This window comes from Pungitius pungitius, chromosome 10 (genome assembly GCF_949316345.1).
Source record: "Pungitius pungitius chromosome 10, fPunPun2.1, whole genome shotgun sequence".
Lineage (NCBI taxonomy): Eukaryota > Metazoa > Chordata > Actinopteri > Perciformes > Gasterosteidae > Pungitius > Pungitius pungitius.
Window position 1 is genome coordinate 7,686,878 of NC_084909.1, and position 23,668 is coordinate 7,710,545.

The window sequence follows — 23,668 nt, forward strand, 5'->3', positions numbered from 1 at the left end:
TTCCTTCCAATGATGTCTGGTGGAGGTGCAACAAAGTTTTTTTTTTTTTTTTTTTCTCACAAGTGAACCTATTATTAGAAAAACCGGCAGAAACTGGCAAAGTTAGACCTGCTCCGTGTATCTGTTTGGGAATGGCAGAAGCTCCCAGGCCCTCTGAACTATCCACTATGTGCTGTCTGCAAACCGTAAATAAGATACAACAGATTAGGATACCTGGCTCCGGCTAACGCCAGTCACATGGGACGCTGCTGTTTGTTTTTGATGAAACAGAGTCAATATTAATGTGGTTTCCCTGCGCAGTAATATGGAAAATGAAGGATGCAACACATAGAGAAACAGGCACCTCCAATTGATATGCTAAGAAAATCCTTAAACCAACCGCAACCAACATCAATTCTTTTCGGGTTAAGCTGCAGATGGAACAAAGCTGTGACCTTTGCGAGAGCGTGGTTTGAGGAACGAAAGGGCATCTGGACTCCTCAAGCCCTCAAAGTCAGGTCCATCTCTGTGCCTTTAAAGGTCTATTTGGATATCAGCCTCAAAGCATGGCCCCTTCAGAGGGGGCCTCTCATTATTAAAACAAAGCAGGGAAGGTCACGCAGTGGCTCAAACCGGCTGAAAGGACCAAATTGACTCTCAATATCACGCCGGTTCTGTGCAAAGCGCACCAAGAGCAAGAAGCAGACCTGGGGAAACAAGAGATCAATAATGTAGTCATCGAAAGTCCTCAACAGGCCTGAAAATGCCCCTGATCAGCCGAAGGAACACGCGGCAAAGAGCTTATCGGCGTATTTGATACCATGTCAGACCGAGGATGCTTTCGCCCGCAGCCGGCGTTCTCAACCAGGCCTACGTTTTCTGCTCTATTACCTCCACGGGCGCATTCTGTTACCTCCAAACAGCTTAGCCCAACAATAAAAAAAGGGACTCCGGTCTCTTGTACAATGGAGAGACGATTTCCTTTCACAGAAGAGAAATTGGAAACCATGGCGGTTAAAGGGGGGTGCATCGGGTTATCAACATGCATGTTTCTCAGGGTCATTCCAGACCTGATAGAGTTCAAGTCCACGGGGGGGCCGCGAGGAAGAAAAGATCCTCACCTGAACAACGGCGACACGACAGGTGCTTAATGTGGTCGTGGAGCTCTACCAAAGTCATCTGAGAAGTCCTACAAAAGAGCGTAAATAGGATTGTTTGGTTCCCAGTGCCTCTGGAAGGGAAGTGTTGCACATACACAGGTGGGCGGCGAGTTCATACCGGCTTGGTCTTTTATTCGGTGGCCCCATTGAGCTGAAATCATCTTCACCTCATCTTCAACTTCTCCTCCGCCATCGCGGGCAAACTGTTTATTTTCCGCCCCGTTCATTCACCCCTCGCCAGCCCGAAAACGCCCTGCTGCCTCCCCTGACCAACACGCGAATGAATGACCGCTCTCAGATACTCCACTCTGTTGTCATGGCAACACCGACATTCTCATTTATTGGCTGACCCCTGAGGACACACAAGTGATCAGACATTGGAAAAATGTCCCTGTGAGCGCCATCGCTATCTGCTCTTTTGTTTTCCGTTTACGGAGTGCAGGAAACCGGGCCCCGGCCTGGACGTTTGGTTCAAGTGGTCCAAGAACAATGAGAAGTTAGCGCACGAATCCTTGAAAAGGGAAGTGAGGGGAGTAGGTACGGAGGACAACCCGGTCCCAATGTCGGCCATTGTGGGGCGAAGGCGGTTATTCACACTCACGTGAGTGCGGAGGGGAAATAACAAAAGAACAGACGTGTTATGTAACGCGTCTTTTGGTTTGAAGTTCTTCCAGCACTGGCCCCACTTTGGAGCCGATGAGAAGCACGTTTGTTCTTATAATGAGCAGACAAGTGAGAAAAGATAATGTCTTACTTATTAATATAATACTACACGCTGATTGTATCATTTGACCAGCCAGTGGTTTAAGCATGCGAACACGGGCCCGCTTACTAAACATTTCAATAACATGTTACTTCAACCCGAGTTGTGAAGTCATTTTTTAACTTAAAGTAGAAAAAATGCCTCACTAGGACAGTACATGTCGTCTAAAGGTCTTACACCTTAAATAAAGTGAGGTACCTAGTTTAAAATCATAAACACACTTTACAAATGTGTCGCATATCTAACTCTATATTGCACACGCCCAGAAGTGCACCCGAATACGCTTTCTAAACCTTTAAAGCAGTCAGTAGAGTGGAGCGTCATTGCTTCACTATTAAAAGGAAATCCTTGAAATCCAGAAGGCAGCAAATTCAAGCAATAAAAAGATAAGATAAGATTTTTAAAAATGCCTCACTTCTTGAGTTTCAAAGCAATATGAAACAAATAACAGATATTCAAGAATGGAGAAAAAAAAACAGTCAGAATAAGTCATGGCAGCCTCAAGGTCTGTGCATGACGTTCCCACAACATTCAGCGGTGCAAACTCCCTTCACAGCCATCGGGAAGCAGGAACATCGTGAGCAGCAGGAACCAAACCTGAACCTGCGGAAATTTGTTTCGGTGGCAATGAAAAGAACCCTTAAATGGAAAGTAAAGGGTTGGCTTTGATTTGGCTCTTAGTAAGATTATTACAGGAGAAGAATGCCATCATTGATGAAAACCAAAGACGTCACCACCTGGGCTCTGAGCGTGACGTGCGGTGGCGTTTACGATCGTGGAGCCAGAGGCCAAGAAAATAGTACGACATTTCGAGATTCTTCAAAAGTAGACTATGAGAACGCAGCGATATTGTGATTATTTATCTTTGTTCGGTGGGAAATCTTATTGTGCCATGATATCAACAGACACAGGCTGATTGAAAAAAAGAAAGAAGAAAAACTCTAGCTTGGGGCAAAGCCAGCAAGCTGGTTACTAAGGAGGACAAGCCACATGGCTCTGCGTGAAATTAAAAGGATAACAAGTCTGATCTACTCATTAGACGGCCGTGGGAAAAAGCAGGGTCATTCTGGGAAGACCGATTTTCCCTCTGAGGCCATTTGTCCTTGATCTTTTCTAATAGGACTGATGAATAATAAATCCATGCGCAGGCCTCCATGCTGGCTCAGCAGCGATGGAGTCTTTTTCATCCCAGCAGTCTTTGCTCTGGAGGTGTCGAGACACGTTTTGGAAAGCAACCGTTGCTCTGAATTGAAACGGAAAACTAAAATGTTGGAAGGCAAGAATGACATTGCACAAAAACCGAACCAGATTTTAAATAAATAAATAAAAACGGAGCAAGGCATTACAAATGAACTACATTCATGGAGCCTGGCGGCTTGGGTTTTTCTCCTCTCGGACTCGCTGGAAGTCTCTCCACAACTATTACACACTTGTTACGTCACACCAACAACCGGCCCTCCTCTTAGAAAATCATCAGGCGGCACTAACTGCGCACTCAGTAACAGCAATCATCTCATCAGAGCCACAGCCATTAACTCCCGTGAACGCCGCATGTTCAACAGCACCGCTGTCGTTGATTTGGCCCGCGGTAATTAACCGTTGACGAACATCTGGATTTAAAGTAAATAAACAAACAAAGCCGTACTATCAGCCCGTCGCTTGCACTCCATCCGACAGCAGCCTCCCAGGAAGCCCGGGTGTTTGATTAAGGGTCAAATATTAACACTTGTGTTTAAAGTCTACAGGAAGTCCTTGCGGCCACAGAGAGATTATCCCATGCTTAGATGTGTAGGTCAGAGGGTGACGTGTAATGAACTTGCTTCAAATGAAACACTATAGGCCTTTGGGACCAGGATTGCAGGCAGTGTATCTTCAGCAGGGCTTCCCTCCCGGGCAGATGCCGTGTCCACTTTCAGTTTTGGAGAGCAGCGCATGGCATGAATCAATAGGGCCAGCCTAAAACTAGCTTCGCACATTTATACACACAACTACCTACAATGGCGCCGTCCCTCGAGACCAGCTGTGCACCGACTCATACAGTTGCAAATAGACGAGACAAATTGACGCGTCCGAAGATCCAGACGAGACGAGGTCCCCTGATTTGTTGTTTTACGATGTCACGCAGACTTACGCCTGGTTCCAATGTCGGCCGTTAAATATTCACAGACCTCCGCTGGCTGTCCCACTGTGACGTTGTAAAGCAGGGGGGGGGGGGGGGGGGTGGAGGGGTACAGTGAGCTTAAGATGGACTCAGGTAATAACTAATCATAGAAGTTGTGTCATCGGGGGTCCGGGGCGCACATTTGAGTGACACTTAGACGGCGCAATTACTAATCCTGCTTTATCATTTTGCATATGTTGAGGAAAATGGAACACAACCTTCATTCATTCATTCATTCATTGCAAGTACCTTGTCACAAATGCTGAATTTCACACATTAGGGTCCCTGAGACTCTACCCCCCCCCCCCTCTCGCTCTGTGTAAAGAGCTTGACAAAAGTGTAAATCAGTAACAGCTGCTACTAGGACGCACTTCCAAACACACACCAACACGTGCTTTAGATACACACACGCAAGCATGAGCGCACATACGCACTTGCACGGACCTCAAAAGGCGCACACGAGCCTTCCTGCGTGGACTTTCATCTCTCGAGATAAAAGTTTGGTGATGGAGTATAAGTTTCGTATTCAAATGTGATTTAGCAGGATGAGTCACACCAGGACACTGCCAACGCCTCCACTGACACACAAAGGCAACTGGATATGTATTCTTTAAATGTTTTAATAGATGACCTGAGGGGAAACGAAATGGTAAGGCCTGTCGTTGTGATACAAAATGTGACATGAGTCCTTCGGAAACTTGAGCTACTGTCTTTTAATTAGACAATGCCACTTTGCCAGAGGGCCTGTGTAGGATCCTTCAACCCAGCGCTGAGGACACATCGGCCATCGCAGGTTTGTGTCGCACCCCCAGCGAGATATTAAAAACACAACCTGCTTCAGTTTCCATACCTCAGGGAGTAACAGCGTCCTACACCTCCTCTGGTATTACAGGTATTTGTAATGTAATGTTTTGACACAGAAGACATTATGAAAATGCCTGCGACAGCGTTGGAGATTGCTTCCTAAAGGGCTCTTGTGATTTATAGAAGGATAATAGTGCTTCAGCCTTAAAATTCTAACCAAAATCCCAAATCCACAAAGTCCAAGAGGTCAGAGTTTGGAATGAGTTTTCATGTGGACCAACAGGAAGTCAATACAAGTGACGTTTGAGAGCATCCGTGACTCACCCGCAGCTCAGATTTAGTTAACACCAAGTGGACTGAAATGCAATTTTACACGATCCCACGTCACAATATTCACATAACTTAAAACCAAGCGATATTGGTTGAACAGTGTGCTGACTGGAACTCAAATCTAAAACTGGCTTTCCCGTTTTTCCTATTGGAACAAAGTGCAATGAGAAGCCCCCTTTTCGAAAGTACAAAAATCCTCATCATCATCTCAGCATGTGCTGCCTGTCGGGGTCAATGGCTCCAATAACCAAGAGCTCCTCAGCCATAACAATGCGTCTCCGATGCCAGTATCTGCCACTGGCCAACTGGCCAACTGGCCCGGGGACCATGGGAAACCAGGCCCCGCAGGAACCGGCAGGCAGACCCTTGTGGCACTTTCAATGAGACGAGTGGTCTGTAGCGCAAACATCTCATAACCCTGCAGTTGGTAGACAATAGCGCAGACTCGGGCCTCGGGCCCAGAGGCATTGCAAATCCTTTCTAATGGGTCGGCAATCAGCGTGAAATTGCCTGAAAATGATGTTGGAAAGTTAATAGCGGCCGTCTCTGGGGACAAGGCCCGCTGCACCTGTTGAGTGTAAAATCCCCCCCCAAAAAATATGAAGCTAGACTGAGAGAAATACCTCGACACAGGAAACGGCAAATGTGGCAAGTAGAATGCCAAGAGGTCACGGCGGCTTTAAAGAGAATTAAAGCTGCAAGCAGCGATGAACGGGCCTTCGCCTATTCTCGCACGTCGGGGTGGGGCGGCGGTCGGCCGGGCTCGCGGGTCAAAAAAGACTAAAGAGACTAAACAAATCACTCTCGGGGCTGCCATTCAAACCTGAATCTGCGGCCTCGCGAACGGAATCCACCGACGCCGGGCTGTTGCCCCGCTGCAAAAGACCTGCGGAGTAATCGTTAGGGGTCTCGGGCACGATGACCACGATAACAAAAAGATGCATTCCTGTAAAATAAAGGTAGAGTCTGAAGCGCAAGAATCACAGCAAACGCTCGTCTCGTTCTCCAGTTTGCGTCCGTATAATTGATTCAACACACGTACAGTTTACATCCAGTGCATTTTTCTTGTCCTGTATATCTTATAGACGCAGTCTCAATCAAGGTTAATTCACACCTTGGTTTAGTCGAGGTACAAGGACGACAGCTAACCCCACCTCTTTTGCTCCATCAAGATATGTTAACTTTTTAACCAAACCCGCTGGATGACGAAGTGGCTGTCTTCCTGAAGAGAGCTTTGCTGAATGAAATAATTAATAATACATTGACTAAGATACGCTCTTCCTCCAGGGCTTAATATATTGGTAAGTTCAGTTTGAATCAGTTAAGCCATGTAGAAACTTTGCATTGACCCAAGTCATTAAAATTAAAAAAGTTCCAAGCCATCCAGGCCTATATGTCGTCAAGACAATTGAGTAGTTGTCCAACAGAGTTATCCTTTTTTGTTTTAAGATAAAAACCATAGCTGTTATTACTGCCTAATATAGTTCCAATTGACCAACTACATGAAACATTTCCACACCATATTGACTATCATAAAACGTATACAACTCTTATTCACATATGAACATTGCACTTTAGAATGTATATTCATTAACTCAGCATGTACCGAAGCATATTCTCATGTAAAAAAACAAAATATGTACAACATGACAAATGAAAGATACTGCCCCTGCATACTGAACAAATATTACATCCTGTATTCATTAAAGACATGTAAAGTTACATGAGGAGTGTTATTAAAGTCCATAACCTGAATAGAGCTTACTTTGAACAGAAATACATTAAGTTAAAGCTTTAACAGGGGCACACCGGTCCTGCTCAATTGAGAGTTATTCTAACTCATTAACCAGAACACAACAGATAAATCCCCCGTAACAACATCCATGCATTCCAATGTGTGTGACAGTCATTAGCAACATAGAGCCATGGATGCGGCAAACGACAGGCCAAGCTTAACACTGTTGCTCTTAACTGAATGCAGGAAAACATGAATTAACATCATTCAAGACTACCCATAACGAAGAGATCCTTGTATACAATAATGTCCAATGTTGTTCACACTGCGTCCTCAGTATTATGTCCACTCGCAGCTCACGGTTCTGCCCGTTCTGTTAAAAAAAAAGGAGTCACACTTGCTGGCCCCGTTGCTGTGGGTGGACAAGGTGGCGTCACTTGTGGCACTTGTGGCCAATACTCACAAACGTCTGTTAGTGGCGTGGGAGAGAGAGGGGGGAGAAAGCCGTTGAGCTCCGGGCACATCACTGGCTGTAGAGGCAAGGCGGCTGGCTGCCGTTTGCGTTCGCGGTGAAGCCTTCGGCGTTGGTGACGAGCTAATAACGTTTCTAAAGTTAGCTAAACACTTCACTAGCTAGCGAGGAGACCCCGCCTAGCACTCCACGAGCTATACTTTGCTAAACTAGCACAGTCCGCTGTAATGCTACCCCCGGGGTCTGCCGCGCGCTGCTCTGCGCATGTCCTTCAACACAGACTAGGGAACGCTGGGTGATGGAGTTATTTACCTTAACAGTAACCCGTAATATCACAAAACGTGTTTGCATCTCCACCCGTATGTTGCTTCCCAACGGAGCCACCAGCTCACTGTGATTACGCAATACAAAATGGCGGAGAGTGCGATTTTTGGGGACTATATTTTGCAGCATTGTTCAATAAACACAATTGAAGTCACATCAGGAGTCTAATTAATTAAGTAAGGGCGATGTACAAAGTGCAAAACATGAATAGCGGTTACTTTGAACAGAAATACATTACGTTAGAGCTGGCAAACGCCAGGTCACTCACGTCTCCCCCAGCTCCACACATACGGCAGCTGTGCCCAGCAGCCGTATGTGGCTGAAACGAGTGTGACACAGCTGCTCTAAGTGTACAGTTATTTAAAAACCTCAGCAAGGAGAGTTACCTGAATCATTTTGTCCGTTAGATCAGCCGGACACGCGTTTAAAAAAAGAAGTAACAAAAAAAATTTTGTCGGGACTCGATCTCACGACCATAGGATCGGGGGGCGGTTTCTTACCAGGAGAGCTAAACCCTCTGATGGGTTTGAGAATTCGAAAAGTCACTGAAATAGGATTGGTCACTCTCCGCCAAAAATACAGGGAATATTCACACTAAAAAAATTATAACTGCCTTCCTGTTTGTTTTAGAGAAAATTCCTCAGAGACTTTTTTAAGTCTCCCTTTAATACATTTGGTAAAAAATCAGCGGACTTGTCGGTCAAACAGGGTGCGGGCGGGGCTTCGTCAAAATCTTCCAGGGGGCGCAATGGAGGCAATTTTTCACTTTTGATCCAAAACTGCACATCAGGTCTGTAAAGGTCATCACGTAGAATACTCACAGAGGTTTTCAAGAGTTTTGGAGTGTGCCGAGGCTCAGAAGATGTGCTTGAACTTTCATGCGGAGATAGCGTCGTCACAGCAACAAAGTTGGTCCAAAACTCCCAATTCTCACTGTGAGCCATCGTCACAGTCTTACGTCTTATATTCCCAGATTTGAAGTTGATCAGATTAAAGGGCTAGGAAATGGACATGTAAATGTACAAACTTTGCATTGACCTAAGCCAATAGGTGGCGCTATACTTTTTCGAAAATCACTGCATGGCATTACTTAAAGGCCTACACAAGCATCATGAATATACATTTATAGCCAGAAATATCAATGTTCCTTGGAGTTATACCATTTTCCGTTCTGGAAAAAAATCTTCCAAAATTGTCCAAACTGCACGCACGCTCACGCCCAGGTAGTTTTATGAAAACTCTTGATTTTAATAACTTTTGACCCCAAGGGTGTCAGGAACCAGTTGCCAGATTTTGAAATGGATCGGATTTAAACTCTCGGAGGAGTTCGTTCGTTTGTAAATGCAAAAATTGAAGGAAATGGCCAAAAATACACAGAATCACCACAGCGCCCCCTAATGTTCAAATATTCTGGGAAAATTTGGGGATGTTCTAGGACTCAATGTGAACATGTCCTCAAAATTTGGTGAAAATGACGGTTAGAAAAAAAAAAAGTTATAGGCCTTTGAATTTTCAGGACACAAACCTACAAACTTCATTGGTCCATAACTTTATTGAAAAATGAGATATCAACATTCTTTCAATAACTTTTGATCGCATCGAGCCAACGATCATTTTGCCGAAGATTTCGTAAGAATCGGACCAAGCGTCTGGGAGGAGTTCGCAAAAACGTGTTTTTCACAAAATTCAAAATGGCGGCCATAAAACGGTAGGCGCATTTGCATACCATAATTTTTTTTGTGTACAGCACATCCAAGAGAACTTGTGTGAAAAGGTTTCAAGTCGATCGGTAAAAGTAAAAAAAAAAATTAACATTGCGGCCACTTTGGGGGGCGCTAGAGAGATCTTTTTTTTCTCCTCTAATTGCGGGACCCCAATCATACGTCAATTTTGCGCACTTCTGATGCGCGTGCAAAAATTCAAGAGTTTTTGAACATGATGAAGTCCCCGAAAGTGCGTTCGAAGTGGCGAAATAATAAAAAGAAGAAGAAGAATTCTTGCAATTTCAATAGGGCTTTCGCCCGACTTGCAGTCGGCTCAGGCCCTAATTAGTTTTTTCAGAAAATACTCATTCGATGACTTGAGCCTGCTCACACAGATCAAAACTGCATCTTGACATTTACAAGTTTAAAAAAAAAAAAAAAAAAGGGAAAACAGAACTTTTCAAAGAGTTTTAAGGAGATTAATCCGGTGGAAGATATGCTGAACGCAGCAAAAGTCATCTACAGCCGGTGGTCAAACTTCAGTGACTCAATCTATGTGGGCAAACCAGATTACAGCCCTGTAGCCTTAAAGCCTCCACTATATCTGGGCTGGGTCCTGGTTGGAAAACCACATCAACAGTGGCCTTCTGATCAAACACGATCACAGAGATGTAAAAAAAAAAAAAAAAGTATTGAACCTTTTTGTTAATTATATGCATCCTACTGAGGAGGATGCTACTGAGTAATAATAACATTAAGAGTATCTATCTATCTTCAAATGTGCTTAGGTATCCGCACGCAAAAGTTGCTTCATTTGTAAAATAGTTCATTGGTTTAAATCCTCAGCCCAACGGTTACATGTTAACCATATTAAAGAAGATTTACAGAATCAATGGAGTAGTAATTCCAGCCCTACATCACACGAAGTGGTTCTTCGTAACAGTTATTTCGCTGTCACTCCTCTCATGCTCTTCAGCTATTCCAAACTTTTCCAATTCTTGAGGAAAACGTCAGCGTTTAACGTAAGTGAAATAAACCCGAATATCTAGCACAGGAAACCCGTTGCTGTCATTCCCGCAGCGTCCCTGACGGGGCTCAATGGGCATGTCTCGACATTCCTCCCAATGAAAAGCCCCCCCCCCCAAAAAAACTCTACGACGTTACTTCTCCGAACACGAGGTCGGTCCAACGCGGCCGACTTGAGAACATTTCGGTATTTTCGGTCTTACCTGGTAAATGTCATGGGAATTGAAGTCCTCCTCCCCCCCCCCAAGAAAACAAAAGTTTTCCCGAGTCTTCCAGAGTATCTCCACGCGGAACTCAGTCCCCACTGGATCCACCAAGGTAGGCTGCGGGACGCTGGAGCTCCTCCCACACACCCCAGCGTGACGTCATCCGAGAGGGAGGCACATCACCGGAGGGCAGGGAACCGGGATGAGGTACCCACCCTCCTCCTCTTTCTCATTCCCCCTCCACGACAGGATGCACGATGCGAGATACGTGTATGAGGGTAAGTGTTTGCTGCAGGCTCGCAGTTTAAGGGGGGGGCTATGATCCTCAAAATCCCCCACAATCCCCCACAACGAAAAGTCCCTTAAATAGTTTGGTCTCTGGGGTTATCCAATTTATTGTTTTTAATTAGCTGCTCATTATGGTGATTTTTTTCCCAGGGAATTTCCTGCTCTTAATCTCAACACAACTAAAGCATGTCTCATTCAAACTAGTGCCTCAGAAGGTCTCTAATAAATCCCAGATCACATAGTTGTTGTTTCCTAGGGAACTCAGGAAAGTACTACTCATATAATAATAAAAAACATCAGTAAAGTACAACTTATTTTTATATATATATATATACTGCATATTATTCATTAGCAGTATATGCTATATCTTGAACATTTTAAAGAATCTCACTAAACATGATGCATTGTTACTTTGTACCACCCTGGACATGCTACAACATTGAAATGGAGCTTTTCACACAGAATGGGGCAGAATGGGGAATTTTGATGAAGCTCCAAAGTAAACAATCCAAGCATTGTAACTGATTGAAATGACAAGTTCCACTGGCCACCGTATCAAATAATCTGTATGACTTCATCCTTGTTGGGGGAGGATGGGGAAAGACATGTGGCAAAGCTTTTATGTATAATCAGCCTAATAGAAAGCAGGATGCATTTCAGTAGCTTTGTGTGTACTGAATCTCGCTGCTGCTGGTGTCAATCAGCATATTTCTTCCAGCAAATGTTATTTCTATTTAGAGGCTTATAATACATCAAATGCAACATGTTTTCACCATATAGACAGAACCCCATCTAATGAATGTAAACCTTTAAACGTGCAAATAGACGCTGTGAGACAATGAATCCAATCATCACAGCACACCTTAGTCTATGGGGACCTCATGAGGTGACAATATTTTACGCACTTTCCTTCACGTTCAACATGCAGCAAAGACACGCAATGCCCTAACATCCCAACTGTGTCTTTTGTGTTTTGTAAGGAGTTCACCTGCATGCTATTAAAAAAAAGGTGCACCGCGTTGAAAGAAACATATCTCGGGCGTGCAAACCGCATCTTCCCACGTCATCACCCCCCCCCCCCCCCCCCCCTCCTCCCTCTTCCCTCTTCCTCTGTATATGTGCGGGGGGTTGTGTTATACACATTACCGTGTTTTCTCAGCTGCGTGGTGGGTCGTCACGGGGGTCAGCGAACGGGCAGACACTGGCACTGAAATGCGCCATGTCTGCGCCTCACGAGACCACCAACTGCTCCGCTCCTCAAACAGAGCGCAAAGAGCAAAGCGCTCCGGACTTTTACGCACAGATGGCGCAGGAGGCGCGTGTGAACAGCGTGAGCATCGCGGAGCACGCAAGGTCGCGACGTTGGTGCGCGCGGCCGATGAACGAGCAGATATTGTTTAGTGGGCTCAGTGACGCGAACGAGAAGGTCGCGAGGGAACACATGGACGGCGTGACACACGAGAACAGGGCGCGAACGCAACCTGTTTGGGGATTTGGAGTATAGCTGTTGTAGTGAGACACAACAGCACAGGCTGTGCATTAGAGCATTTCTAAAAGTGTCACGTACAGCAGTACAGAGACCAGACTATATTTCTGAAAAAGTATGGGAGAGCATTTTTTTATTTTTAAACAAATCATAACACAGGTTTTACAAATGAGAAAGCAGGAACGTTTCATCAAACGGTGCAGAGAATTGTAGCAAATGGAATTTGACCTGCAGGAAATAGTTTCTGCTGCTCCAACATGCATTTCCCCAATACATCTAGTGTTGCTAAAGAAGGGCCTTAAGATTGGATTGAATCAAGCTCTTGGTATTGTGTGAACTGGATCAGTGCAGCATTGTGGGATTTACTGGGATACATAGAAACGAGCCATGACAAGTGAAAATATAAATGGGAAAAGTCCAACAAAGATGAAGTTACTGGAAAGTAGCTCAGTAGTTGTGCTTTTAATTATTTATATTCTGTGCAGCGTTGATATCCAGATGTACATTGTATTGTCCTGTCTAATCCCGCGTGGAATGACCAATTTCAAAAGCATGCATGATTTGAAAAAATAAGTGCATCATGTTGGTTGGAGAATAGAACTGAGCTTGATGCCCAGCAGATATGCAAACTGCTAAAAGACCAGCTGTAGTGTTAAATATTTTGATGCCTGTTTTGGCTACTTTCAGCATCTCTTACATCTCCATTATGTTCTTTGGTTGCTGCATCTGGGCTTACACAAAACAAACACTTCTGGCTGGCCAGATGTTTTATGAAGGCTTGCCGCAGCATGCAACTTTACCCATAAATCGGAGCCTAAATCAGCATGCGTTTTGTTCAGCCACTATCTGCTTTCATCTGGCAGAGACAACACTTTGTCAGAGTCATCTACCCCCCCCCCCAAGCGAAGCTTGATTAATAACAAGACCAAACTAGCCTTTATGGGAAGCTCCCACAGCGTTCAAGTGACACCATTTAACAGTGAATCACTGAACACTATGGAAACCTAGTTTCAAGTTTGACACTAAAATAACTCCAACAATAGTCAGGATTTCAACATCGAGCCACTTGTTACCAGTTGCTGCAATGCATAGTAGTTTGCATAAAGTATAGACTTTAAAAAGCAATAAAGGTTTAAAGCTTAGTTTTTGGAAAACCACTTAGATCCTGATACTTGTCATAAATGACAATTTAGCTCCATCTAGTGGTCAATGTTGCTCATAACAAAATATATGTACAATCTAGTGAGGCAACTACATTTATTAATCTTTTTTTTAAACTCAAATCAAGAGCCAAGCAATGCATAGTGAAGATGTCACTGGGGGAGAGGGAGAGCAATTTCAAAAACCTCACATAACAAAGCCACCCTCCCTTTACAAGTAAACATTCCAAAACATCATCTGGGAAAAATAACACCATTTCTTTTACAATACTAGGAAAAAATACACATTCAATGCTGGTTATATAGTATTTTCACAATGAAGCGCAGCTAGAAAGTAAACAGAGCTCAATGAAAGAGCTCTCAGTCGCCATAAACAGCGTCACAACCCGCAGGTCCCCTCGTGAATCCAACGCACTTCAGGTTTCGTCTTCCACGGTCGACTCGACGGGGCTCCCTCGGGTGGGGGGGGCATTCTTCAGCACAACTTCCTCGGCTGCTGGATGGAGAAGGTCCGGGGGGTGTGGGTCTTCTCCACCGCAGGGCGCAGCTTGCTGTGCCACACGCTGACCGGCGTCTCGGGGAAGTCGTGGCTCAGCTGCAAACAAGCGGCAGTTTGTTAGACACCGTGGCACGAGAGGCCGTGGGAATATTCCACTCAACGGTACTCGTTTTTACCTTGTCGAGAGTTCCTGACAGCAGGATTCCGACTTGTTGCATCCTGCTGGAGGTGGCGACGGACCTGCTGCAACACATTTTTAGTTATCGGCTATAGATCAGAAGACTGCAGACAATTCTAATTCAATTACGGCGTGAGAAAATACACATTTATTAAGTTCACACTTTACGCTCATTTACTACATTTTACAGATGAACACTGCCAGCCGACCTTATTTTCTCAGGCCGCTTGGTCTCCTTCTCTGGAGTCACATGGGTGCCACTCTCTTCCATGTTTTTCTTGGCGACCCGTTTACCGCCAGCTTTCACTATGGACCCAGAGAAGGAAAGGTTTAAATCTGTCATCCGGGAAAATAAAAATCAGCTCCATAACTAGTTTTTGGCATATTTGAAATGTAAAGAGGGATCTTTTAGTAATAATGAAAAAGAAAGTATTTGATGATATATTAAAATGCTTTACAGATGGTTAAAGTATTATTTGACAGGAAGTGGACGTTATGGGTCAGGGGTCAATGCGAGGAGTCACAAGAGGATTAGTAGCAATAAAGATTTCACACGTCTTTAACCTGTTAACTTAATCGTTGAAACTGAAACAAATCCCTTGATTTAACGACTCCGACGTCACGCCAGGCTGTGATGATGATGATGGGGGAGGGGGGGGGGGGCACAAAACGACATGGTTTAAATTTAACTAGGCAACTATTATTTTTGACGATAAATAAATTCACATCTCACATAAAAGGTGGGGTCAAAGGTAATACGTGTCACGTGCACAAGTACGGCTGCCAACCAAAACAAAACAAACCAATAATAACATTGTCAAATTGCTGCTGGTAGCAGTCGGTTTGCGTGCGTGCCATCGTGCGTATTACCAGAAGGCTGGCAATGAGAACATCGTGATACTTTCAAAAGGAGGCCCGCTGCTCAAAAGTAGCCCGATGGATGCTAATGAGCGTCCAGCAGAGATCACACGATGCCACATTGTTTTGCACACGACGCAACAACCCTACGCAGCAATAAAATTGTTGTTGTTTTTCCCCCTCGTTTTTTTTTTTTTTTAACTACGGGATTCAACGTCCAAATTCACACGGCTGTCTCCACCCGGGAGGAGCATCAAGGAGCAGTGATAAAACATCAACGACTCAAAAGAAGAAGAAAAAAAAATTCTTTAAAAATCCTCGCTTCCGCGCGAAGTGCGCGCACGCGGCCGCTTCGTACCTGCGGGAGGGTGTCCAGCCTTCAGCAGAGGAGCCTCCCTCGCTGCTGGTTTGGGGAGTTGCTGCACCATTTTCTGAAAAACTTTCCGGGGTAAACACAAAGAAAGCACGATGCCGAAAGTCTTCTCTACGCCCACCCGGTTGTTTTTATGCTCGAACGGAGATGACGTCACGCAGTCAGACGCCCACTTTCGTGTGTCACCGATGTTGTGTGCACTGGCAAGTCGAACTGAACCATGACTGAACCAATGCAACGTCTCCTTATGACCACCTACATTCGGTTAATGGCTCAGTAAATATATATTATCTTTGTTATTGAGCCGTGATTTTTTTTTTTTTTTTTTTAAACGGCCGTTTTATTTTGAAAATCTCGACAACACCGGAAGATGTGAAATGAAGAATCACTGCAATCAACAAGTGTCCTGAGGGCTCTCGGACGGACACAGAATATAAAATAAAACCACCAAATACTGACACATTATCTTTTTGCTTTTGTGTTGAAATGCATGTTGAACCCGATACGATCTGCTGCAAGTTGGTCTTAGATATTTTAAGATACACATTAATGTCCTTCTAATGCAAGGAAACATTGATATATACGTAGATCTTCACTGATTATGATTCAAAAAAGAGATTCACAGGTTTATTCAGTTAGTTTGGCTGAATTACCAACCCATCCATTGGGTAGGTTAGTTTATAGGTTGTATCTTGTATAAGAGAACTATCCTTCCTTTGAAGTGTCAACTTTGAGAGGCATCAGGAGTCAAAAGGATGCCAATCAAACCAAAATAACACTCCTTTGGGTGTGTAACAATGTGTGTAATTTCCCCCTCCAAATAAACACATCGGGTTCACAATCAGCTAATGAATTGGTGGATGTGTGTCAATGTCGCCGCTCTGTCTAAACAAACACACCTTCTCTGCCCCGTCAAGCTATATATCCTTCATTTTCTGTGTCTTATTAGCACACGATTTGAGTCCGTATTACAGGAAGCCCGCTGACTGTTTGGGTGATGGCTAACCCACTTGTTTGGGAATAAACGGCACTGAAGTGAAATATGACTATACGATCTTAGCGCCTTGTTGTGTTAAAAATCCCCTTTAGGACTTTCATCGGGTCATTTATGTACCCTTTTGTTTAAGCCAGTGATCCCTGAGCAAAACTCAGACCAGGTGGCATAGAATGCTGCACGTGTTAAGCAGTGAGAGCAGGATGATATTTTGCAGGTAAATGCTGCCGTGCTGAAAGGAGTGGAAAAGATGAGACATGACAGTGTTACACTTTCTCCTACAGGATGTGTTAACGTTATCACCGGCTAGTGTCTTGTCATCCTCTTGAACTAGTATGTAGCCCCCAATACAACTTGTATTCCAAAACTTGCTACTTTAGCATTACTGCATACAAAGGGATGGGGTCATGGCGGAATGCAGCCCTCATCCCTTATAGAGTTTGTATGAATACTATGAAGAGAGAACAAAGGGTCCAAATGAGTCGGGATTCTCTTTTGCGTTGTTTTCCGTTTGCGCTGTACTTGTGGAAAGATGCAACTACGCAACAGCTTTAAAAAACAAAAATGACCTTTTATTATTTTTAGCACGATTGTGTCATGATGTCCACATATTTGTTCATATGTTTATATACCCATAGATTTAACATGGCACAAGTTTCTTTTTTTTAACCAGTGCTAATGAGTGTAAACTAGGTAACATGTCGTTTTTTTCTGTATTTACAATAAAATGAAAGAAATGTACAAGACTTCATGGCATTACACAGCTTCAACATTAAGTACAGATACAATTTCATCCCTCTGTACAATCTAACATCATTAGTGTTCTATTTTTATATTTTTTTTTATCCTGTGTGTTTTTCTTTTTTTTTTAAACAGATATGATTTCATGATCCATTTTGGCCTCAGCACATACACATTCCCCCATCTTCACTCTTCCCGCGGACCCTCGCTCACGTCACTCACACCTCTCAGCATGCTATCACAGCTGCGAGTTTCACAAAGATAAAAACTAACGTCTAGACAGGACGCACGTCTCCTCGCCGCGGTGTAGGGTGTCGTCCCCCGACAGCATGATTCCATCTTCCTCCGCTTAATAAAAAAAAAATAACTTAAAAAACCACATTCCTTGATTTCCTTCTTTGGCGCACATTCCGTCTCTCCATCTGCCATCGCTCAGCTGAACTCCACCTCCGCACACACACACACACACACACACATTCACATTGAAAAACAAACACTTTGTGAAGAAAAAGTTTCTTTTTCGGCCCTTGTGTGCTCCCCAGGCTCCGCTGCCGGGAGGTCGTGGGGAGGGGAGTTGGGGGGGGGGGGCGCCCCTCAGACCTATACCCAGGAGTCAGGGGAGCCGGGGTACTGCTCCCCCGCCCTGTAGGAAGGCCTCAGTGTGCTAGCGTAAAAGTCCACGTAGTTGGTGGCGGATTTGAGCCCGTGAGGCTGCGAGCCGTAGTCGGCGGCGGCGGGCGGGTAGCCGGCGACCTCCTCCAAGTACGGGTCGTCGTAGCCGCGGGGATGCTGCGGGTACATTCTGTACGTGTCGTAGTTCCTCCTGCTCGCCTCTTCTGAATAATACACAGGCTGAAAGGACAAGGGGCAGGTCGGTTGTGTTTTACTGATATTTTCCGGTGCAGTGGCAAACAAATGTTCTCATTTACAGCAGTCGCTGTTATAATCTTCGTGAAATCGATTTCATTATTTATTCCCTTGAGTTTACAAGACTTAAATGGACCTCACGACGACGATATACACGGGAATTGAATCTAGCTGACCACTCAGTCTCCGTGTGAGCCGCTCACCATCCTCACTCGGCATCAAAGCCGATATTGACTCTGAGCCAACCGAACATCTCCCTCATCACGCCCGTAAAACAAGACATGGCCATTTCAGACTTTACACTGTTTGGCAGTGGAGCAGGTAGATGATGAGATATGGGAAACCAGATGTATAGTTTGTTCCTCTAAATGTAAATACATCAAGATGCAATACTTTCTCCTGTCCAAGCAGTTATTGGAGGTCTCTTCTAACTTCTAGCAACAAAAAACTCATTCCACCACTGAACAAGAAGAAAAACATTCTTGTCCCGTTAGTTGGTAATAAAAGGAAACAACAATACACAGTTTTAACGCCCTCTCGTCTGGCATTTTCTGTCAATGCTTTTACAATTAAAACCTATAGGGATATCAAAGGGATTCCTTTGAATTAGAAGGTGCGACTGGGCTAAATGTGAAGGACCCAAGGGAGCTCTCTCTCTCTCTCTCTTTTGTCGCAGACATCTCCCGCCTCCTGCCTCCTTCCCACTGCGCCCGTTTATCTGAGCGGGCACACATGGATGTGTCGCGCAGTGACAGGTGCCTGAGACGCGCCCGGGCCATTCCCATCACAGCAGTCACAATCGCTCCCGCTCAGACAATAGCTGATGTGCTGGGTCATTCCCCGCGCCGCCATCTATCCGCAGCGTAACGCGCGTCGGTCTCTTTGTGTCGGGCCAGTGGGGTGGAAGAGCCGGTGGCCCTCGCCAGGTTTACAGGGCAGGGCGGCGGAGAGCTTTTGCTATTACCATCAAACACTTCCTAGAGGCAAACGTGTTTAAACTCCTTTAATTCATTTGTCAGACAACTCTTTCTACAAGCTGATTCTTCCTGCTCTAAAGACTAATAGTAGTAACCAATCCCTCTGTAAGAGTGTGTCACTGTATGCGATTACCAGGATGCCATTTAGTTCAATCATTGCGTGAGGCCCGCTGCTTGTTGTTGCCAAAAAAAATATTCTCCACAAAGAAACTAAACCTACAAAGTTATTTCTGCTAATTTGCACGGTGGAAAAAGCATGGCGGGGTTAAACCATGGCAGAGAAAGCACAAGCACAGACGAATGCAGAGCCTCTAAAGCAGAACCAAACATTTATTCAGAATGATTCAATTCACCTGTGTTCTCCTGGGCTCCTCTCTCGTGGGGGATGAGTAGTAATATGGAGAAGGCTTTCCAGACCCTGAGGGGGAGGGGGGATATATATATATATATATATGAAGAGCAATTCAGTGGGACAAATACACTTCATTACTTCATATTTCATTCCATATGAGTGAAAAGGTGTGCACATCCCCATGGGACAGATGTCAGTATTTGGATGGAGTAGGATCAGGAAGCGCTGTGCTGCGGAGAGCAACGCAACAAATAATACAGTCGGCCACTGCAGTTCTGTTGTTCGCAGAGCCCCCGGGGTGGGGGGGGGGGGGGGGGGGGGGGCACTTCTGTGGTGCACTTTAATCCAACCGGTGGGATCCGGAAACTCAATTTATCGCTACGTAACGGACGGGGCCGTTTGAGGCCGCGGCACATTTCGTTTACTCTTCCCTCCCCCTTTGTTTACTCTTCCCTCCCCCTTTGTTTACTCTTCCCTCCACCTCGTCCGGCTGCAGTACGCCGCCCCCCTGTTCCGCATGCCGTGACTCGGGGGGGCCGGCGCCCCACAGCGCAAGACTCGCTCTGAAGTTGAATGTCTCGGGGGCTGGCAGGCTTTAGGGGAGACAATAAAAAAAATGTTTTTTTAAAAAGAGCGTTTGGCAGGGAGACGAGACCGGCCGTAGGAATCCGTTCGGAGCGGAGCGAGGGATGAAGGAGATAAAAGCCTCGCGCAGAGAGGCCCGGAGGGCAGCCTGTGATTACGGTCTGGTGCAGGAAGTGGATACAGTTTTAGTACAGAATAAAGACCACTAATAAGTAAACTGCATGGCCTTTCAATGACTTTCAGATGTGTGCATGGCTTTAGTACCTGTATACTGGTTTTTATGGATAGTGTTGTCCCCTTGGTAATTATAAAATTGCATAGTTGACTGTTCTCTCTGGTAATCTCTGATGGTGTCTCTATGCTCTTTCATGCCCAGCATGGCGGGGGACGACGTGGCACTGGCAGCTGTGGAGAGGAAAAAACACATTTCAACACGAAATTCCAGAGGTTTTTCCCGTTTCACTGGCCGAGTTTATTTTCAGCCGGCAGGGAGGGTCTGTAGGAAACTCGAGCTTACCAGGGTGGTTGACTGGGGACATCTGAATGGTGCTGGTGGGGAGGGTGGGCTGGGACTTGAACTTGTCCCGTTCAAGTGTGGATACCGGAGTGAGGAAATGGTTTTGGTTCCATCCCTCCTGTTGAGAAGAAGAGAGAGGAGAAACGGTGGTTTGAATAAGTGTAGTGTCTTTAGTCACAGAGGTAATATATAATTCAGTTAATTGAGAAAATGCTTTAAGTTCAAACAGTACCACGGACCGTCGGCCCCCGGTGTTCTTACTTTCTTATAGATGGTACGCAGATCCCGGTACTGCCACAGTGTGTTCAGCACCTGAGCAGCTGCTTTAACCACTTTCATGGAGTACCTAGAAATCACACACAAAAACATGTGCATTTGAGTATTCCCTGAATCGCTTCAACCTCATCTCAAATCACACTGTAGATAACACAGGGCAGCGTGATTGAAGCCCTGGAACCTCACGGAACATATAGTGCGTTAGAAATAGCTGCAGGTACACCTTCCCATGGGGAGGTAACACCTTGAACACACAGAACTACCTTCCCTGTGGCTACGGCCTCTCCTTCCCTGTTCATTTAAATGTGTGTGTGTGTGTGTGTGTGTGTATGTGTGTGTGTGTGTGTGTGTGTGTGTAAGCCTCGCCACCAGCCACATACGGCTCTTTGTGTATTCCAGCGGCACGTTGGGAGCATGTGCATGTGTTAGGGAGTCCGGCTTTACATCGGTGTGTACCAGACACCCTCAAGCCAACGTGCTGGAACAAATACGTGCTGCTGGAGCCCACCTGTCTCCCCTGCCCTTGGTGATGTTGACCAGCTTCTCGATGCCCCCCGTGTCGGCCAAGGCCTTGGCGTTCTCCATGTTCTTGCTGGTGACCTCGTGCAGGGTGCAGCAGATGGCTGCCACCGTCTCGTCAGACACCAGGGTGGTGCTGCCCCCCGGGAGACGATTGACCAGGTCCCTCATCGCATACTTTCCTGTGAGGGGAGGAGGGCGCAGTGAGACGTGCAGCTAGCTCATTGCGGCGCAGTGTACAGCTGCGACGCAGCAGCTTACGCACGTGGAGAGAAGAAGACACACATACTTTGTCGCATTTATCTCCCAATGCTGTATTGTGTACAAGTAAAGGCCTGCCACAGTTACTTAAACAATTCCTGGAGCTTGAAATACAAATGGTGTGTTAATTCTGCTCGGGACTGCGATGAGGTAGGCGGTTTTCCCAAATGACATTGCATTATTATCACAAGGGCGTCACTGTGCGGGCATCCCGGTGCTGAGAAAAAAAAGTATTGTTTCCCATATCTCTCCTTCAGCAGAGCAGCAGAGCTGAAGGACCTCAGTACATGCAGCATTAACTCTCACTCACACACACACACACGCACACACACAAAACACTCTAGACTGCAACGCCTCCCCTATCTGGCAGGCGTCACCACTGCATTGCTGGAACTGTATCTCCTCATTAATTCCACACAGAGAGGGAAGATGACAAGAAAAATGATAAGCAGTAGTCCAAATCCTCACAAATGCACTCGTTCTGTTTCTAAATTTACCCAAAAGGTTGTTTAAAAATAACACAAAAAGTGTTGTTTATGATGAAATCCTCAGTATCAGCTTAATTCTTGTGTACTATAAATGTAGCCTAACTTGTTTCCAAGACAAGGTACCTCGTTAACTCAAGACGTGACGTAAGAAGAACAGCATAATCTTAAGAAGCAGTACGCGTGTGTGTGTGTGTGTGTGACTCACCTATGAGCTCCTTGTTCCTGACATCCAGCGCCATGTTTCTCAGGGCGGTGGCGACGGAGCTCACCACCCTGTCGTTATCCATGCGCAGCAGCTCCACCAGGATGGGCAGTCCCTTCTCCTTGCGCACTGCCGCACGGATGTACGCTGCAAACTGAACACGCGAAAGGCGTTAAACCTCCAAAAGGGTCCCGAGCGCCTCGTGAATTTTGGGAATAGGTTGTTGGATGAACAGTCCCCTGGAGAATGTGTGTGTTTGTTTATGTGTACACGGATACACAAACCGTACCTTCCAGTTGCCAGCTGACAGGTTCTGGAGGGACCCAGCGGCGCCCTCCAGAGTGGCGGGATTTGAGCTTTCGGCCAGCAGAGTCAGGTAGGGTTTGACCACCGAAGGGTGCCATAACATCTCCGCCCCCTTGGGGGACTTGGAGAAGCCGGGGATGGGTCCCACACCGTCCCACTGAACAAACAATCACGGGATTTAGTCAAGTGTGAGTACAGGTCCTTTTTACCCTTTTTTAAAAACACATGAAAACAAATGAATCCAAAGAAACAAAACACACCAACTAAGGCATGTTAAGGGTAGATAAAGAGCCTAATCTAGGTAAGATTGTGTTTTCTTTCCATAAAGGTGTCCATTTACTCGATGAGGAACAAGCAGGATGCAACGCGCGGTCCGACGTCGTCGCAAAGGATCCTGTCCCCTCCTCCTGCCCTCCCCCTTTGGGCCGGAGGAAGGGACAACCCTTTGCTGCTCTGGTCACTGGAAAGGGCATCAATTCAGGAGCACCACACTCACCGTGTCTTCCTGCAAGCTCTTTCTCTTCTTCTTCTTCTTCCTGCCCCAGCAGCCGGAGTCCACCTCCTTGCTGGGCGACTCGCTGGCCAGTAAGCCGTCCAGCTCCTGCCCCCCTATCTGTCGGGAAGGCGGCAGCTCCAGCTCCAGGCGATACGACAGGTTCCTCAGAGTGCAAATGCAGTTCTCCACAATCTAATGTGGGGGAGGGGGGTGGGGGGGAGCAGAGGGAGACATGGGTTTTGGCCGTCTTAATCACCATGACGAAAGCTACAATACAGTAAACCCTGTGCGGCACGTTACGCTATGGACAGCCATTGTGCCTGCAGTCTGCGGCGCCACAAATCAATCCGCTAAGGAATCCCAGGGTCTCCGTTTCGGAGGATTATCTGGACCAGAGCTAATGGATTTTACTCCACACTGTTTGAGTTGGAGTCCAGTACAGGCTTCGCCTCACAGAATGTCTATGAGCATGCGTGTTTGCCGATAGTAAGGGGCCTCGTTTCCCAGGGGACGTGACCTCCACTTTGCAGATGAGCCCCTTGAAGGCCTTTTACGGTCTTCAGATGCATGTCTCAACGTCTG

General features: G+C 45.8%; 3 protein-coding genes across 14 annotated transcripts in view; all 3 read right to left on the reverse strand.

Annotated features, from left to right (window-relative positions):
- Positions 1-12,267, reverse strand: part of tanc1b (tetratricopeptide repeat, ankyrin repeat and coiled-coil containing 1b) — an 83,742-nt gene extending 71,475 nt beyond the window's left edge. For 2 of the 4 annotated variants that reach the window (XM_037489148.2, XM_037489146.2), the window contains exon 1: positions 10,661-10,891. The gene's annotated coding sequence lies outside the window, so the exon portion shown is untranslated. Of the gene's footprint in view, positions 1-10,660; positions 10,892-12,097 lie in introns of those variants that run through there. The other 2 variants (XM_037489147.2, XM_037489149.2) reach the window with 2 other exon arrangements.
- A 1,413-nt stretch (positions 12,268-13,680) lies between these two features.
- dap1b (death associated protein 1b) lies at positions 13,681-15,675 on the reverse strand. 2 transcript variants are annotated; one of them, XM_037487954.2, is made up of 4 exons: positions 15,491-15,675; positions 14,484-14,580; positions 14,273-14,336; positions 13,681-14,192 (listed from the first exon to the last, which is right to left on the reverse strand). In XM_037487954.2, the coding sequence occupies exons 1-4, from the start codon at positions 15,558-15,560 to the stop codon at positions 14,073-14,075; spliced, it is 351 nt and encodes a 116-aa protein (XP_037343851.2). In that variant the 5' UTR covers positions 15,561-15,675; the 3' UTR covers positions 13,681-14,072. The 2 variants fall into 2 exon arrangements, with proteins under 2 accessions (XP_037343851.2, XP_037343850.2); XM_037487953.2 differs by having other exon boundaries at positions 14,273-14,339.
- A 1,678-nt stretch (positions 15,676-17,353) lies between these two features.
- Positions 17,354-23,668, reverse strand: part of pkp4 (plakophilin 4) — a 55,226-nt gene continuing 48,911 nt past the window's right edge. For all 8 annotated transcript variants that reach the window (XM_037487940.2, XM_037487932.2, XM_037487938.2 and 5 more), the window contains 9 exons: positions 23,087-23,278; positions 22,574-22,747; positions 22,288-22,438; positions 21,323-21,515; positions 20,800-20,884; positions 20,539-20,656; positions 20,286-20,426; positions 19,438-19,502; positions 17,354-18,092 (listed from right to left, as the gene is read on the reverse strand). In XM_037487940.2, coding sequence (XP_037343837.2) covers positions 17,841-18,092; positions 19,438-19,502; positions 20,286-20,426; positions 20,539-20,656; positions 20,800-20,884; positions 21,323-21,515; positions 22,288-22,438; positions 22,574-22,747; positions 23,087-23,278 — 1,371 coding nt within the window. In that variant the 3' untranslated portion in view covers positions 17,354-17,840. The remainder of the gene's footprint in view (positions 18,093-19,437; positions 19,503-20,285; positions 20,427-20,538; positions 20,657-20,799; positions 20,885-21,322; positions 21,516-22,287; positions 22,439-22,573; positions 22,748-23,086; positions 23,279-23,668) is intronic.